This window comes from Pogonomyrmex barbatus, unplaced genomic scaffold (genome assembly GCF_055798465.1).
Source record: "Pogonomyrmex barbatus isolate J1 unplaced genomic scaffold, ASM5579846v1 scaffold4, whole genome shotgun sequence".
Lineage (NCBI taxonomy): Eukaryota > Metazoa > Arthropoda > Insecta > Hymenoptera > Formicidae > Pogonomyrmex > Pogonomyrmex barbatus.
Genome location: NW_028297138.1, coordinates 730,149 through 749,319, shown reverse-complemented (window position 1 = coordinate 749,319; position 19,171 = coordinate 730,149). Strand labels below are relative to the sequence as shown.

General features: G+C 36.4%; 3 protein-coding genes and 1 pseudogene across 33 annotated transcripts in view; 1 reads left to right on the top strand and 3 right to left on the bottom strand.

Moving 5' to 3' along the window:
• Nucleotides 1-19,171, top strand: part of pHCl-1 (pH-sensitive chloride channel 1) — a 1,184,550-nt gene that overhangs the window by 670,418 nt on the left and 494,961 nt on the right. The gene's annotated exons all lie outside the window — the stretch shown is intronic.
• Nucleotides 2,858-10,410, bottom strand: LOC148935553 (uncharacterized). Its single transcript, XM_089080713.1, has 2 exons — nt 10,189-10,410; nt 2,858-4,559 (listed from the first exon to the last, which is right to left on the bottom strand). Exons 1-2 carry the CDS (start codon nt 10,206-10,208, stop codon nt 3,281-3,283), a joined length of 1,299 nt encoding a protein of 432 aa, XP_088936839.1. The 5' UTR covers nt 10,209-10,410; the 3' UTR covers nt 2,858-3,280.
• Nucleotides 8,578-10,131, bottom strand: LOC148935554 (uncharacterized). Its single transcript, XM_089080709.1, has one exon. The coding sequence runs from the start codon at nt 10,129-10,131 to the stop codon at nt 8,578-8,580; it is 1,554 nt and encodes a 517-aa protein (XP_088936835.1).
• Nucleotides 11,020-13,190, bottom strand: LOC148935552 (uncharacterized; annotated as a pseudogene).

Here is a 19,171-nt window from a genome sequence, read left to right as displayed (position 1 = left end):
GCTAGGTTCTGCAGTGACCCTGACTTATCGGTCTGATTTATCCGCAAGGTCGATAAGTCTAATAATGTAATAAATACGCGTGCGGACACATTACGGCAATATATCTAATAAACACGCTAATTCTTTATTTGTTCTATCTTTCTTTTGTCTTTCTCTAATTTAGAAAAAAATGCATACATTATATTATATCTTCATCATTATATTGTTCGTTCGTATCGATTTTTATATTTATATAAACATATATTTCGTAATTTCTAACTACAGTCTCTGCTTCTTACGATTCTGATTGACTGATTATTAATAAATACGCATAACGAGAATAGGAAAGTAGAAAACGAAAGAGTGAGCGAGATAGTAGTGCTTGTTGTTCTTTTTTCACGTCCGATTGACGGTCAACGATGTCGTTGAGTTTCGCGGTGAGTTTAACAATTGGTGATAATTTGTTTTGGAATATAAGTGACTGATGTTTATGCGCCATAATTTGTTATTTTGCAGATAGGTTCTAAGAAGCAATATAAATACTATTTTGATATTGTCCTTTTACGTACGCGTTTATACTTTTTTCCAGAAATCAAAGCTGGAAGTGTTCAAATACTATGGTCACTATGGAATCTGTACAGATTATTGTACAACTTTTGATCATATTATGGTATATTCGTTTAAACACTATATCAAGATATATTTAATAATTATTAATAAAACTGAATCATCTTTTCAATGAAATCGTATTAATAAAAGTATAAAAAAAACATATTATTAAAACTGAATTATCTTTTCAATGAAATTGTATTATTACATCATATATTTCATATGTATCATATATTTTCAGGATATTCAGAAAAAAATCATAAAGCAATATCCTGAAATACTTCATCAAATCTTAAGTAAATTAAGGGAAAATATTAAAACTTAAAAAGCATAAACATATATATACGTAAAAGTACAATACAATGAAAAATATATGCATTCAAAATGACAGTACTCAAATTGCTTCTTAGATCTTATCTAAAATAATAGATTATGACGCATAAACATCACTTACACTCCGAAACGAACTATGACTAATTATCAAACTCGTCGCAAAACTCAACGACATCGTCGACCACCAATCGGACATGTGGAAAAAGAGCAAATATGCTATATCATTCGTTTTTTCATTCTCTATCCTGTTTACTCTTGTTGTGCGTATTATAGAAAAAAAATATCAAGTATAAAAGATGTCAATTATAAACGCGCTTTTCGAACACAGAAAGATGGTTAATACTACAAAATGTCTGCTATCACTATAGAAGTATCTTTTTACTAAAAGGTAAACAAAAGATAAATAAAAGGTCAAATATAGTAAGATTTATTTAAATCGCATTTATTTAAGTATTCAAGGTTATTTGTAACCTTCTATTGCGATGTAATAAGAAATTATTTTAATTGTTCTGTAAAGAAAAATTTTATTTTATTTGTATCACTCTTTTCGTTTGTGCTTTTAATAAAAATTTAAGTTTTATTTACAGAATACAAAATAACTAATCTTTGCATTGCTCTTCAATGAATACAAAGATCACAAAAATACTAGCACTTAGATTTTTCCATAAAGTTAGATTTTTAAATAAACGTTTAAATAAATATTTTAAATATTACGTATGCTATCCGTTTATGCACTCGATTCTTCACGCGACGCATCCTACTCGCATTTTTTGTAAGGAAATGATGAAGTAATATGGAACTATTTTGTGCAAAATGTGGTGCATTTCATCGGCCGAATGTTCCAATGAGTTTTTTTATTATTTCATAAAATTTAGTATTAGTATTTTTTATTATTGTTGTTCACCGTTATTATTTTATTTCTTCTTTGTCTTATATATAATTTCCTTTTTCAAAATGTGATGCATGCAGACGAAACATTACAGTTGCTATGTGCGTCCTTTCGTTGATCGGAGAAATACTTCGCCAATAGCAAATGAAGAAATAAATAGCCAATAGAAAATGTAGAAATAGACATAAATCAGCCTACAATTTCTGATAGAAAGACAAATCCTGAGCAGAGGTTCATTAATCAATCCAGAATTGGAAATACAATGAGCTCTTGAAAATGAAGAATTTCCACAAACATAAATTCCCAAGTGAGACAAGAAACGGTCTTCAAAACTTTTACATAATAATATATGTACGATATTAAAAATTATATTAAAATATTGTTGTGCGGGTCGTTTCGAAGGATCGGTCCAGGAGTCGGCGGGGAGGAAGCACTCACCACTTTATAATTTATTTTAATAAATTTTATTAAAACTCAATACAGTTTGTCTTTTCTAATTCAAACCGCGACAGACGTGACGGCACGCGGATCTCGACGAGTCCTCTCCTCATATCGGTCTCCCGTTTTTATCCTGTTCCGGGCGGCCGGTCCTTGCCGTATCATCAACATGCTCGTCAGCGTTCGCGGTATATTTCTGGGTCGCGCGGCGGTTTTCCGCGTAAGGGCCGCGCAACCCGGTTAACAGTTGCTTCATGTCGAACGATTACACCATATTTGCGCGATTAGCACAATTCGCTGTCGCTTGGTAAAATAATAATTCATCGGATAAAATATCGCTTGCCGCAATCCGCTTTGTCAGCGGTGGGCGCGATTGCATTCTCGGCGCTCGCGACATCCCTCCCCCTGTGATGGAAGGGAACCATGGGGGTTCGGCTTTCATGTGTCCCTTACTTGGCGCTCGCGGCATCCCTCCCCCCCTTCGATGGAAGGTGATCTTACTTGTTAGTTTACATATGTTGTCGCGTGACTGTAATATAATCGTGTGCTTATGACTAATATAACATAGCATCGTCGCGGCGCCTCTGTGCGGTCTCGCTTTTCTTCTGCTTTTTATTTTTGTTTTTGTTTATGCGCCATGTTATTAATCCTATTATAGTTATTATTACTACGCAGGTGCCTGTTCCCATAGAGTATACAGTGTATTTATTTTTGAGTAAATTATAATCGCTATCTTCTAGAGTTTCTCTTATTTCTTCTAGACTTATGCTTAACTTGGTTAAATCTACGGGGTTCTTAATTATTTGTCGTAACGTGTCGGTTTTCGCTAGCTTGTTCTTATCGGTGTCCTTATTTTTTATTTCTAATGTTATATTGTATTCGGGGAGGTAGTTTTGAATATATTTTATTCCCTCAATTTTTCGTGTTTTTAATATTACATTTGGTGTGATTAGCTTGCAATTATCTTTTAGCTTTATTTTTCCGGTTTCTTCTAATATAATTTTCTCTTCTATTTGCTTTTCGCACTTAATGCTAATTTCTTGCTTGTGTGCCGTGGAGTAGAGCCACGCTTGCTCCTCCGTCAATGCTCCATAACGGTGTGTTAGATATCATATGGTTCTTTTCGCAGTAATTGAGCTGTCCCGGTGTATGTGTATATATTTGCACCTCGCATGGCGCTGTTGTTTCCGCGTAATATGTCGCGAAGTTCTGTTCGCATGTGTATGTGTTTGTTTCTCGTATGCAGCGTTCTAACTCTACTTCCTCTAGTAATTTGTAGTGGTGATTCTCTTTATCTATGGCTAACAAAGGGTGGTTTATTTTTATGTAGGCGAATACATTCGCATGATCGTGTACTGGTAGTGGTATTGCTTTAACTAATTTAAATGTAGGGTATGCTACTACCGGAAATCGCAAGATTGTGTATATGTATGGACCATCTGAATATGCGCTAAAAGTGATGTATGTGTGTATGGTCTGCCAGTGTTCAATCTGAATTTTAAAAGGAAAGTGTAATCCCATTTGTAATTGTGTAGCCGCTTCTTTAAGGGCTGTTATTATATGTTTGATAGGTAGTAGTCGTGTCGGTATCATTCCGTTTTTCCCGTATGTCAGGTAGTCTATTACATTTTCCGTGTCCTTCGTTAAATCGTTCATTATCGTTGTCAGGATTAATAAGTGTTCGTCTACGTCTGCCTGTAGTGTTGACTCGGTCAATCGTTGTTCTAGTCGTTTCGTCGCACTCATTATCAGATTTTCATTATAATTTAGAGTATTTTCTAATTCGTCCAAGTGCGCTATTGTGGCGTTAATTACTTTTATTTGATTTGCTACTGCGTGCTGCAGTACCTTGCCGTTTGTTCGTAACGTTTGCAGTTGTTCGTCTATTAGTTTCCGATCGTCGGCGTCCATCGTTCCGAATAATATTTTGCTGGCCGACCCGATCGCATCTAGCAGCCCTCGTCGTTTGTCAGTCGTTTTGTATAGCGTTTCTACTTGTGTCAACAGCGTGATCAGTTTGGTGTTTTTTCTTTCTATTATTCTCATAATGTTTCGGCAACCTAACTGTGCGTTGCCTATTACTTTTCGGCACTGTATTTCGGTTTCCTCCATATAGTCCTGCAATTGCTGATGTCTGATCTCTAATTCTTTTGCGCTCAGTTTTATCACTAATTTCCATGCCGATTCAGCCTGTCTCAGCTGACCGATTTCTTCGTAGTAGATTCCTGGCTGGTGCGAGAACAATTCCCAGTCAAGATTATGCCGAGAGTCAGGTGTCGCTTGTCCTGCTCTTCTCCACATAAGGAGCATCCTGCAAGTTTAGGTTCAGGTTACTTTTCCGTGAATCCTCGTCGTGCATTTTTTGTGTGCTACGTTTAATATTATAAATTGTTCAGTCTGCCGTCGACCGTGGTTTATCGCGTGTCGTAGACGATTTTTTGTTTGTTAAGTGTGTTTCATCAAGTTTCCGTCATGCAGTGCACTAGGTGCGGTCGGGATCATGTTCCGATTATGTGTAGTGAGTGTGTGCGGCGGTCCTACCGCCTGGCGGCCCTACGGGTTGCGGTAAGGATGTCGTCCAGGTGGCCGACTACGGTCGTCTGGACGGGGGAGCGTCGTCCCTGTCCTCAAACGTGCGTGGAGAGGTCTCCTGTGCCCCCTCAACCCGCCTGCGAGGAGCTCTACCCCCGCGACTCGTTGCGGGTGCGGGTTTGTGTTGCCACCGGGCAACGGTTCGTCGCTGTCCTTCGTGACTGGTGAGTCCTGTATATTTTTTTTTTTTTTTTTTTTTTTTTTCTATGCTATCTTTGTGATTACTATCTTTATTTTACTGCTTTTGCTTTTTGCTTGTTGCGGGTAATTATTCGTATGCGTTGTTTGCTAATCTTCGATGAATAATTTGAGACGGTTCGCGTGCACCGTCGTAATTTTTCGTTTTTGTTTAATTCTGTAATTGACGTCAGAGGTTTTCTCAATTATCTGATATGGACCTATCCATGGTGCTTCCAATTTCTTCGATCGTCCTCTGCGCACTGCTTCGTCATGCAGGAGGACCTTATCTCCTACTTTGAAAATTTTAGTATTCGTATTTTTGTCTGTATAGTTTTTTGCCTTTTGTTTTGCTTCGCGGATATGTTCCTTTGCTACTCTTTGTGTGGCTCTGAGTCGTTCTCTTAATTCTTGCGCGTAGTTATCTTATGTGTAATATGGTTTCGGCGGCGCTGCCAGGGCCGTAGGTAATGTTGCTTGGTGCCCGTACATCAATTCGAAAGGTGTATAGCCCGTTGCTGTATGCGGTGTTGTGTTGTACGTGAACATCGCGTATGGGATCCATTCATCCCAGTTGGTTTGATCCTCATTTATATAATGCCTTAAGTATTCAATCAGAGTCCTGTGCGATCTCTCCAGGGCTCCGTTGCTTTCAGGATGGTACGCGGTTGTTTGAATTTTCGTTATTTTTAAGAGGGTGCATACATCCTTGAACATTTCACTGACGAAATTCGTTCCTTGATCTGTCAGTACTGTCTCCGGTATTCCGAATTCGCATATTATTTTTGTGGTGAACTCTTTGGCAATCGTGTTTGCTTCCTGATCTGATATCGGTATTGCCTTACTAAATTTTGTTAAGTCGTCTTGAAATGTTAGTAGGTATTTATTTCCTTTCATGGTGACCGTGAGTGGTCCTACGATGTCCAGGGCGCATTTTTGAAACGGTCTTTCTGCCGTGTCGGTCAGTACTAGAGGCATTTTGGTTTTCTTGCTTAGCTTGTTTTTCTGGCAGTATTCACATTTGGCGATGTATTCTTCCACATCTCGTATTAGTCCGTGCCAATTGTGCATTAGTCGTATTCGATTTACGGTACGTGTTACGCCTTGATGTCCGCCGAGGGGGGCATTATGATATTCGTACATTATTTGCTCCTTGTCTTCTTTATTATATTCGCGTTCTTCCTTGTCGCGCTCGATGCTGTTTATCTGTGTGTCAGGCGCGATCGGGTTTCTGCTGAGCGCGTCAGCATTTGTATTGCCTTTACCTGTCTTGTGTATCACCTCATAGTCGTACTCTTCTAATTTGAGCCTCCATCTGATTAATCGTGAACCAGGATCTGTTATACTAAATAGCCAGATCAATGGCTTGTGATCTGTAATTATTTGAAATTTTGTTGACCATAGAGGTATGGTCGAAAATGTTTGACGGCCCATACTATGGCTAACAATTCTTTCTCCGTTGTATTATAGTTTTGTTCCGCTTTATTCAGAATTCTGCTTGCGTATGCAATTGGTCGATCTTGGCCTACTGGCCCTTGCGACAATACTGCTCCGATGGCATATCCGGATGCGTCTGTCGTTACTATAAATTGTTTAGTGAAGTCCGGATAAGCTAGAACTGGTGTGGTCGTTAATTTTTCTTTTAATGTTTCGAATGCGTTCTGTTGTTCCGCTGTCCAAACGAACTTCTCATTCTTTTTTGTTAGTTTTGTCAGGGGTTTTGCTATCTTCGAAAAATTCTCAATGAATCTTCTATAATATCCGGCTAATCCTATGAAGGATTGCACATCTTTTACCCGTTTTGGTATTGGAAAGTTTGCTACGGCCGTTATTTTCGCAGGATCTGGTATTATACCGTTTTCGGAGATAATGTATCCTAAGTATGTCACTTCCTTTCTTAAGAATTCACATTTATTCGGTTGTAGTTTCAGATTGTAGTTTCTCAGTTTTTTGAACACTTCAATTAATCTTTTGTTATGCTCTTTCAAATTTGGTCCATATATTACGATATCATCTAGATAGACTAGGCATTTGAGGCCTTGTAATCCGGTTAATACGGAATTCATAAGTCTCTGGAATGTTGCAGGCGCATTTTTTAGTCCAAAAGGCATTCTATTAAATTCGTAGTGCCCGTAAGGTGTGGAGAATGCTGTTTTTTGTTTGTGTTCCTCATGCATGGGGATTTGATGGTATCCCGATGCTAAATCCAATGTTGTAAAATATTTCGCGTTTCCTAGTTGATCTAGTATGTCAGTGATATTCGGGAGCGGGAAAGAATCGCCGATTGTTAAATCATTTAATTTCCGAAAGTCCACAACTATTCGTAATTTTCGCTCTCCAGATGCGTCTATTTTCTTTGGTACTACTAGTAAGGGTGCGTTCCACTGACTCGTGCTGGGACGGATTATCTCGTCGTCCAGCATTTTCGCTATCTGTTTATTTACTTCTGCCTTGTGCTTCTCTGGTAATCTGTATGGTCGGACATTCACCGGCGCGCTATCTGCTCGCGTATTTACTTCATGTGCTACTGCATTAGTGTACGATAGGCGATCGTTTTCTAGGTGGAAGATATCACAGAAATCTTCGCAAATCTGATGCAAGGTTTTCTTTTCCTCTTTATTTAAATGCTCGGTTCGCATTTGTCTGTGCAGTTTTTCTTTACGAGCTTGAATGGGCTCGTCGCTTGTTTCGTTACTTGACACCTCCATGGTATACATGTGTGCGGCGTCTTTTGTCCTTATCTCGTCCACCGTGACTAGCGGCGTTGTTATCTCCACGGATTCTCCTGTGGTATTTATCACACTTATTGGACATACGTTTTCTTCCGGTATGACTAAACAATTTCCTATGAAGATTCCGGGTTTGATTTCGACTGCATTTACTATTCCAATGCTATTCCGATCGGTTACTGCCTGAATTATGGTTTCACTGCGAGGCGTTAGCATAGTTTTCTTGTACGGATAGAGTTTGAACGTTGTGTTGCCAATACGGACTTGTTTTTTCCCATGATCGCATTTCGCTTGTTGTTTATTCAAAAAGTCTAGTCCCAGTATCCCTTCATAATTTATTGGGAAGTCATCTCTTACCACGTACATAGTGTGCCGTATCTCTCGGTCTCCTAGCGTTATCGTTGCTCTTATCTTTCCGAGTGTGTGTATCTTGTGGCCCGTAACTCCGGTTAGGGCTAAACGTTCTTCGCGCATTAGTGTGTCTCCCTTTAGATTTCCCACTTTTATTAATGTCAAAGTGGCGCCTGTATCGAGGAGGAAACTTGTTTTTCCCTTTCTTGTCTCTCGCATCGGCAGGGTAATCAAGTCTAACGTGGCGTTTGTGTGAGGCGTATTCACCTGTGTCACTTGATGCTCGCGTACGGTTCGCGTTATCTTTGTTCTCGGTTTCTCTTCTTCTTCGTCGTCGCCACTGCTTGTGAACGATAGGTCATCGCTCTCCCTTTGCTGCTTATTCTTTCTCATTATTACAGCGGTATTTATTTGTCGCCCTTTTTCATTATCCTGTCTCGTGCGTCTCGGTTGCCCCTTTCTCGGGCGGCCGTTCAGTGATCAGCATTCGTCGCGCTTATGACCTGCCTTTTTGCAGTACGAGCAGTATTTCTCAATATTATTTACGTTCGTCGGTCGTTCGGCTCGCGGTAGCGGATATTTATTTATGTATCGGCTTGAACGACAGTCGCGCGCCAAATGTCCTAGCCTACCGCATTTGTGGCACTCCAGTTTTTGATTTCGGTTTCTGTACTGTTCTTGGTTGCTTCTAGCTTTCTCGTTATTATACATTTTTATAGGTTGGCTACCTTTTAATTTTTCTTCGGCTGTCGCGCCTAGCATCGCGGCTGTTAAATTCGTATAGTTCCTGGATCGTACTATTGTTTGTATCTCGTCGCGTAATCCTAGTTGGAAATTTTCTAGGGCTAATTCTTGTATCGTATCTAGGATTGCCTTTCGTTGTTCCGCGGTGTGCTCGCGTCCTTCTACCATAGATTGATAGAGTTCCATGGCTAGTTTGTCAACGCGGAGTCCGTATTCTCGCGCGCTTTCCCCGGGTTTTTGACGGGTTATATTAAACTCTCGCTGAATGTGCGTAGTGCTACGCTTTGCCAAATAGCACATTTCGATCTCGCGCTTCAGTTGCATGAACGTGCGTATATCCCTCGTTTGGAAATCGTGCATGGCTTTCCCTGTTAGTTTCGTGCACAGGATCGCTTTTAATAATGATTTTTCGTCGGCAGGATTTATTTCGCTCATCGCGTACGTGCTTGCATTTAAAAATTTTTGAACTTGGTTCCGCGATGATCCGTCCATTTCCGGAATCATATCGCGGGCTTCTTTCAATTTCATAAACGTATGTGCGGGATCTCGCGAATTTCGGACATCGTCTCGTGTACGCCCGTATGTCATTTCTATCGGTTCGTCATTTTCTGCACTCCGATCGTAATTAACGACTTCTAGTTGGCTTATGCGGCCCTGTAGTGCTCGCATGCCTTCTATCAATTCGACCAACATTGCATCTCGCGCGTCGTGCGAAGATTCCGCCGGGTCAGGTTTCCAGTGCGCCTGGCTTAAAGTGGCTCTCATCCTTTTTACTTCGTCGTCCAATTCTTTGTTTACTACTTGTTCTTCCGCGATCGATTTTAACAGTGTGCCCGAGGGTTGATTTGCCATTTCCGCTGGATTTATGTTTCGTGAAGCGGTGTAAAATTCGGTTGGATCGAACACGCTACTATCGTAAGATGTCAATGAGAATTCTCCGCGGCTAGGATTACTTGCGTTTGTGCCGTCGCTATGGTCAGATCTTGCGTCTGTTGGTTGCAATAGAGCGTCGTCGCGTCTCTCACTACTCGATAGTAGGTTATTATCTATGTCACTAAGCGAAAACACGCGTTCAATTACAATGTTCGGATGTAATTCCGGTTGACTCGTCAGACTATCGTCAGAATAATAATTACTTAAATCGCGGCGTACGTTATCGCGCGGATCGCGTGAATTTTCCGTCTGCTCGAAGCTCGGAGGGCTCGGGCTGAGCGCTCGGCTGGCTGACGCACTATGTAGCCACGACGTGTTTCTTTGGGCAGGAGTTTGGTTAACTCCCTCGTTCGACATCTACCTACACGCTTTTCTCGCTATCTAACGCGCTTGGCTTATTTTTCTATGACTTACATTACGCTCGCAATTCGCATGTTTGTGACGCGGCGCTGGCTGTTGCGGTAGGTCGTGGCTTCTCCGGTGTCACTGATATGCTCTGCGTTGTGGCTCTACCGGCTCTTTCTCGCTGCAGGGATGTCGACTTCTTTTCCGGCCTTTTCCTTGAATTCCGATCGTCTGTTCCTTCCAGATGACTGGGTATAGCTGCGAAACGATCCCACCGCTGCCACCAGATATGTTGTGCGGGTCGTTTCGAAGGATCGATCCAGGAGTCGGCGGGGAGGAAGCACTCACCACTTTATAATTTATTTTAATAAATTTTATTAAAACTCAATACAGTTTGTCTTTTCTAATTCAAACCGCGACAGACGTGACGGCACGCGGATCTCGACGAGTCCTCTCCTCATATCGGTCTCCCGTTTTTATCCTGTTCCGGGCGGCCGGTCCTTGCCGTATCATCAACATGCTCGTCAGCGTTCGCGGTATATTTCTGGGTCGCGCGGCGGTTTTCCGCGTAAGGGCCGCGCAACCCGGTTAACAGTTGCTTCATGTCGAACGATTACACCATATTTGCGCGATTAGCACAATTCGCTGTCGCTTGGTAAAATAATAATTCATCGGATAAAATATCGCTTGCCGCAATCCGCTTTGTCAGCGGTGGGCGCGATTGCATTCTCGGCGCTCGCGACAATATATTAAATAAACATATACATAAATATGAAATTAAATACGTAAAAGAAATAAAATACGTATTAACTGTTCACACATTATTATATATATATATACATACATATATATATATATATATATATATATATATATATATCATAAATATACATTATAACAAAACTATGTTACAAGAAATTATGTATAATTATGTAATAATTTAAAATAAAGTTTACATAATTATACATATGTGTCATAATACAATATGAATAATAATACAAATGTGTCAATATATGATTAAAATAAATAACGAAGATAATAATCATGAAAGAAGTGTTGAATATAAAAAGGTTTCTTCAAGGTTCTAATTATATTTTGTATAATTAATAATAATATGTTTGTTCATACACCATTTTACTTGATAGGACTTGTTTAAGAAATTAAAAATAATTCTTTACGTATTTATTATTTGTAATATTATGAAATAATCTTAAAATCATTATCAAGTTTTAATATTTTATTGTTACGATGAAGAATGGCAACAATTTTATTTCATATATATTTTGATACACATAAACAATGTATATTTTTAATGAGCTATAATGATATCAAAATAATATAATAATATAATGAAAACATGACAGTTTTAATAATCATTGTAATTAATATACTTATGCAATACAATACAATCTTTGCAATTTATATATAAATATTTACGGTTCATATTGATAGCAAAAATGATAATTTTGAAAGAAATGTGTTATACAAAGAGTTTTTTTACATCATATGCAGATAATTATAGCCATTTCTACCACAAATATCGCATGTTGATTTTAACTAATTTTTAAAACAAAAATCTATAGGTATTTCAAATTCTTCAGGTTTACTTTCTATGTAATCACTTTACACCATGCATATTTAATTAAATTTTTAAATCTTGGTGAAGAAAATTGAAATGAGTTAATGATTGCAATTTTAAAATACCATTCCATAAATGTAACTTGACTTCTAAATCTAGAAGTATGTTAATATCTGAAAAATATTTAATATAATTTTTCCACAATCGAAAACATATACATCTAATGTTTATCTTTGACCCGTTGTTCCTACTGGTATTGTTAAAAAAATAATATCTTCTGCATTTTCTAGTCTATTTCTTGCAATTACATCAGAACAATAATCAGTTCATGAATTTAATATAAAACAGATTTCGAATCAATTTGAAAAATGAACTTCTCCATTTCTTAAACTGATGAAATGTCAATTTTCCAGATTTTGAAGTCATAACAATATTATTTTTTCTAAACATTGTTTCTTGTACTTTTGGACCGAATGTTCTAGATTATTTTAAAATAAAAATGGGGAGTAATAATCTAACATCGGTTAAAATGATTAATTGTATGGTTTAAAGTATTGTTGTCGATACCGATTATACTGCGCACTCAATTCTTTTTGTACCTTGAACTGCCAATGAATGAAATGCCAATGATCGGCATGAAATTAGAATCCGCTTTGGTCTGAATTATACATATTTTCAAACCCATAATATGTAATATAGTATTTAACATTTTCGATAAACCTATTACTTTCTGCTTCTAGATATTCTCTTAACTTTAAAATTTTCTTGGTTATTAATTTTGTGACTTTGCGGGAAATAATATTGTGTGTAATTTTAAATTTTACCCATTTCTTTGATACTGTAAACCTGGAGCATTAATCTCTTGTTGCGTTTTAAGAACCCATCGGGCAATATCAATATGAATAAATACTCCTTTGTCTAAACTTTCTTGGAATTTATCTAATGTATATAATTTATCTAATGTATATAATGAAATGAATTTCTTTCAATTTCTCCAATTTGAATCCACTTTTGTTCAATTGTTCCATCCATCTTCATAATTAGCATAGTGATGTAAATTTCCAAAATTTATGTTTCAAGTAGGGTCTCAAGTAGTTTAGGGCTAACTGAATCATCAAGTTTTCAAGACTCAACAACTCTTCTTTTATATTCAACTGGAATATTATCATTTATAGGTGTCATTTCCTTTACATATTACGTTGTTTCTTCTTCTTTATTTCCTTTTTCCAATGTTACTAATTCTGCTTCCGATATCAAAAGAATTTTCAAAATCAAGAATATCTTCTGTTTTAATTTTAAATTTGCCCTCATATATTTCTTGTAACATGTTTTCTATTTCTTTTTTTACTTCTATTTCTGTATTTATAATAGAAGTTCGTGGTAAATTTAAAAAACAAGAAGCAAACAGTAGCATTATCATATTTCTTGGATGACTGAATTGTATTTTATCTTAAAAATTATAAGTAGTTAATTATAAACATACCGTACATTTTTATAGGTGGGCCAGCGTTTGGTCAACGTTGGCTATCAACTCCCAACTGTCGGCCCAGTACTGACTGTCGAGCCGATATCAGCATAATATCTAAATGATAAGATCGGCCCGACATTGAATGTTGAACCGACACTAGTCATCGACATTAGCTCAATGTTGAACCCAAATTTGAACTGACATTGGTCTGCAACATTTGCTCAATGTGGCATGCCAATGTTGAGCCGACATTGGTTCAATATTCGTAAAAAGAATTATATTTTCAAAATTTTGTTTTTTACCTGAAATTGGTCTATTTAAATTAATTTAATATTATGTATATATATATATATATATATATATATATATTGCTTTTGAAAAACAACACTTACTTTGGGGTTCGAACTTGGAACCTCTGAATTATGAATCTCTTATGTTATATGCACCATTATACATCATTTTTTCAAACATATTTTTGAAAATATATTGTCCATTTATGTTATAACTAGCATGTGTAATTATAATTTTTTTAATATTATAATTTAATATTATAAAAAATAAATAATTTTTATCACAATTATTTTCATCAGATAAAAATCAACTATCTCATTTTGGTCAGTATCGTGTCGTGATTGAATGATAGTCAGTTGTTGACATATCTCCAATATTGGCCCGAGAACCGTCATCGAACAAAAATTCCGCTAACGTTGCTTGGGCCGGCGCCACGATCGGAATGATAGCCAGTTATCGATATATCTCTAACATTGATTCAACGTTGGCTCAAAAGTCGTCATCCAGTAAACGAAAATGGATTGAAACTTTCAGAAGAACACATTTGTCAACGTTGAAATGAATCCATTTCAATGCCCAGTGCCTATCCATTTATATGTATAATAATATTTTCACACATACGGAAAACTATTTTTTATATTCAATTGGATTAAATTGAATTGAATTTGATTGCATTGGATTGAAAAACTGCATTTTCTATCCAGAATTTTGAATTGAGCAGTATTCACAATCCACTTTTTAAAATTTATTTCTGAATTGAAAGGCATAAAAATGTGTTTCATTCAATTCTTATAAATACAAAAATAATGAGCATTGAAATGGAGTACTGGTCATGAGGATTCGAGAGAATATACACACATATATATATATATGTGTGTGTGTGTGTGTGTGTGTGTGTGTGTGTGTGTGTGTGTGTGTGTGTGTGTGTGTGTGTGTGTGTGTGTGTGTGTGTGTTGTAATATATGTATATTTGTGTATATCATTGTGATGTGTTGTTCTAAACACGTTATTGTGATAAATATTATTACATGCCTCGGTAGTCGAAAGGATAAGATGCCTGCCCGGTAAGCAGGAGATCCAGGTTCGATTCTTAGCTGAGGTGATATTTTTTCGCAAAATAATTACGAATTTTCACGACTGGTTCGTGGTCGGGTCCCGCCGTGACGCACATCCTCCCTTCTTATTTGGGATTTATTCACGAATTCATATTTTTGAAAATTTTAATCCATTTTCCGTTTACTGAACATCAAACAAGAATCGGCTAATGTTGCTTGGGCCGACATCGCACTGCAATCGATTAATGACAGTGTTTGTCAAGGTGTTGCCGACAGTCACACATCGGGCAAAAGTCGATAAAACTTATTTGGATATAGATGTCTATTTTTAAAATAAAATTAGTAATTGTACTTAAAAAATAATAATGCTTTATTGCATGTTTTTATTGTATTATATTATTTATGTTATTGTTTATATCAGGGTTGCATACCGGTCGCCTAAATCATATCTCGTCAATATTTTATATTATCACTTAATGTAAACAATATTTTAAATAATATTTTAAAGAATCAGGTATAACTGATGTTAATTTTTGATCAACTTATGTAGCTGATAAATAAAATAATCATACAATCTTATTCCGTTTTTTATATTTTCGTAAAAAAAGACTTGTTGTAGAATATTTTACATTCATTGTATATATGCATATTTGCAATTCTTACAAATATTAAGTCAATATTTTTATAAAATCCATCAAGCTTCCTAAATCATACCACCAGAAGATTCTCTGTATCGGCACAATTTAAATAAGAATTCATGATAATAATAAATGACAACAATAAAACTACGAATACAAATGTCAAATGAAAGATAAATTCAAACCAAATACATCAAAGTTACTTTTTCATTATACATTTATCATTATTCATTAAATACATTAAATGCTCCATTCTTTCTTGATAAATTATTAATAAAATAAATATTAACGATTTCTTCCGTTAATCTTATATTTTTAATCGCGTTTATTCATAAATTTGGTACTTTCAAAGAAAATATATTTTAAAAAATTTATAGGTACGATTTAAGCGATCGATTGCCTAAATCATACCTTATGCAGCATATTACAAAAAGATTAAAACAAACTAGTTTGTTATTAATAAAAGATTAAACATGTAATAATAGTTACAATTTTAAACGTTCATTTGCGTACAAATCAGTACCAAATAAAAAATATAATAAAAAATAGCTTAAGTGGTACATATTCAGCAACTTTTTCCCATATTGTATATTATTTTAAATTTATTTTAATCTTAAAATTATAACAAGTAAATATCGTATGGCATCTTTTTGAATTTTGTTCTTCGTGAAAATTTGTTTGAAAAATCCATAAAGAATAAAAATAATTTTATGTGGCGTATGATGTATCTGTGTTACATTTTTCTTCCACAAAAGTAATACGAAGTATCAATAAGTTTCTGTACAATACTTTATAAAAAAGAGAGAAATAAAATTTTATGTGCGTATGTAAGATTTTATATGAGAAATAAGATTTTATGTTATAACTTTAAAAATGTTAAAAATTAAAATGTAAGAAAAGTGTAAACATCCATATAAATTTTCAAAATATTAGTATATTTACTCGTAATGATTAATACACAATAAAACGATGTAGTGTACTAAACTAACGCTCGCAGAGCAATGACATTTTATACTACTTATGATATATACTAACTTTGATTCGTTATTTCGCACGTGTACTTTGGATCCTTTGTATTTAACTTTTCATATTTTGACATTATAACCTTATTGCTTTATTCAAATATTAAGTGATTCTCTCGCTATATGTGATGAAAACTTTCTGTGCAGAAATGTATCTGTCTCTGTCATTATTTCCTTACAAAAAATGCGAGTAGGACGCACCGCGTGAAGAATCGAGCATATAGACAGATATGGATAGCATGCGTATGTAAGCATTTATATTTATCAAAAATGATATTTCAGAAACTAACTTTCTTATATATGATTGAATTTATACTGAAATAAGTTTTAATTTTGTAATTAAAGAAATATAAAATTTAAAAGAGAAGGGAGAATTTGTTTAAACAACTTGGTAACTGCAGTTGGGTAACCTCACAAATTTCAATGACCTTGATATATATTGTCAAAGTCATCATCCTGAGTAACAATCAAAAGATTTTAACCGTCATTCGATGTTTATTAAAAAGTTATAAACAAAAGAAGTTTGAAAATATATTCATTTATAATTTATCTAAATGCAGATACTCTTTCAACAACGATAGTTGATCGATAACTGACAAATTATGACTACAAATATAAACTGATGTCACAGAGTACAAAAAATAAACAAGGTTTGTTATAAACAAAATAAGCCGTTTCATCTTGTACTAAATGTATACATTTGAGTTCAATTCTGCGTAGAAAGTTGTAAACCCATGTGGAACGTTGTGTGTTAAAAAGTGTATGCATGGAGACAGTGTGTTCCGTCCCCCAGAGAGGCTTCACTATCAAAAGACTATCTAACTAATCCAACCAATTACAACTTTTTAAATTGATTTTTAACTATCATTGTGATACGGGAGTTAGGTTAGGTTTTTTGATAGTGGAATCCCTCCGAAGGGAGGGGCGGAATATACTGTCTCTACGCATACTTTTTAACACAAAACAAGGTTCCACGTGGATTTATACTTTTCTACGTAAAATTTAACTCAAATCTATATGTTTAGTATAAGATAAAATGGTTTATGGCTTGTTTTGTTTGTGACATTTTAAAAAACAACGAGTGCCAAGAAAAGTCAGTCTTCTCCGCCTAAACTTTTAATTAAAAGTGCAAATATACATATACTAAGATATTATGCTAGTTAAAATTTAAATTATTAAGTTAAATACACATTTATATTCTCAAGTTTATTTGTTAATAACTTTTTAATAATCAGCGAGCGATGGCTAAAACCTTCGGATTATTATTTAGGATGATGCTCTTGACGATATATGTCAAGGTCATTGAAGTCCGTGAGGTCGCTCAACTTATGCAGTTTTACCTAACTTTTTTAAAATTTTTTATTACTATTATAAATCATTCTTGCAATTCAACTTTTATTCGAAAACATTTTCTTTTATCTCTTATAGTTACGACAATATTCGCTTCGAAAGAAAAAGAACCATTTTTTTCAAAGGGGTGTTTTATCCTTTAAAAATACATATGGGCACGTATAAAAAAATACGTATCCCTTATTTTTGTCTAGAATATAACATATTAAAAGTTCATCAAAATCGAAAGGAAACATTTCCGTGGGTTTCCTTGTATAGTAAGTATTTCATCTATTTTTTTTTTTTGTAAATAAGGAATTTAATAGTTATTAATTCACAAGATGACTGTATGCGATCTTTTTTATCTTTTTTTTTCAAATATATAAAAGAGAATACTTTCAAATAAGCTATTAAATTTGATAACTTGTAACGATGCATATTTTTATGCACCATTTCGCGGCCGTCCATCCGCCGCCAAGTGATGTCCGACCGACGGTCTGATCCATCGGGCAAAAGTGCTTTGCGCCATTTTAATCGATCATAATTAGGCTCGCAAATTAATTACGAGACAGCCGTGCGTCTTGTTTGCATGGGACGCGTCCCACGCATCGACATATAGACTGGATTGCTGTGGCAGTGATGGGGATAGAAAGACGCGTAGAATAAGAGGCAGATAAATGGATGAACTTCCTTCTCTGTTTACTAAAACTGAATTAGTTGTTGCCAGAGCAACAACAACCAATCCAATTTTAGTAAACAAAGAAGAAAGTTCATCCATTTATCTACCTCTTATTCTACGCGTCTTCCTACCCTCACCACTGCCAATCCAGTCTATATATCGACAGTCCCACTCCGCCGAATCCGGCCAAAGACTATCGAGCGTGTATGAGAAGAGCGCTCCCGCCGTTCAACATAACACCCGAATATATCTGGATTTCTCCGAATTCCGCCGAAGAAAAAAGCGCTGATCTCATTTGAGCGGTGGCGGTGGCTTAATTACCGCTCACGATCCGATTCGAACCGTTCTGAATCTGTCCGAATATCGAATCGTGGCGGTATAAAAAGCCGTCTTCCGCTCTATCAAGCCAGATCTCCTTCGGATCACGCTCGCTCCCACGAATTGATTTAGCGTTCCACTCCTACAAAGAGACATAGCAAAACCGATGTGAGAGTATCTCCTGGAAATTTCCAGTAAGAGCTAAGTTCTCTTTTCCAACCCGACTTTTCCGCAACCGAGAAGAATGACTACGAGTTGGGATGTTCCTTGCTCCGCCGGGAAATCGGCATCCGGTTGCTCATACCATTCGAATACAAACCAAGCGAATCGATTGAGGCGAGATCAAGAGATCCCAGCCGATTGCATTCCCAAAAGTCGTAGACTGCGTTTACGATTCCTAGCGAGAACGCATTGTCGAGGTGAAGGTAATCCGTTGCCATTGAAAGTTCCGGCCGATCGTTTACCCATCAAGAAATCGCAATGCATCCACGAGAAATCCGAAATAATCCGTTCCAATACCAACCATTTTTACGGGCCGCGACACACATACGCGTACGAACGCACGCACGCACGCACGCACGCACGCACGCACGCACGCACGCACGCACGCACGCACGCACGCACGCACGCACGCACGCACGCACGCACGCACGCACGCACGCACGCACGCACG

Excerpts from the sequence above, each read along its gene's own strand:
- LOC148935554 (XM_089080709.1), bottom strand. The coding sequence starts at position 10,131 with ATGTCGAACGAGGGAGTTAACCAAACTCCTGCCCAAAGAAACACGTCG.
- LOC148935553 (XM_089080713.1), bottom strand. The coding sequence starts at position 10,208 with ATGCGAATTGCGAGCGTAAT. Across the intron at positions 4,560-10,188 it reads ATGCGAATTGCGAGCGTAAT|GATGCTCCTTATGTGGAGAA; the intron begins GTAAGTCATAGA and ends CTAAACTTGCAG.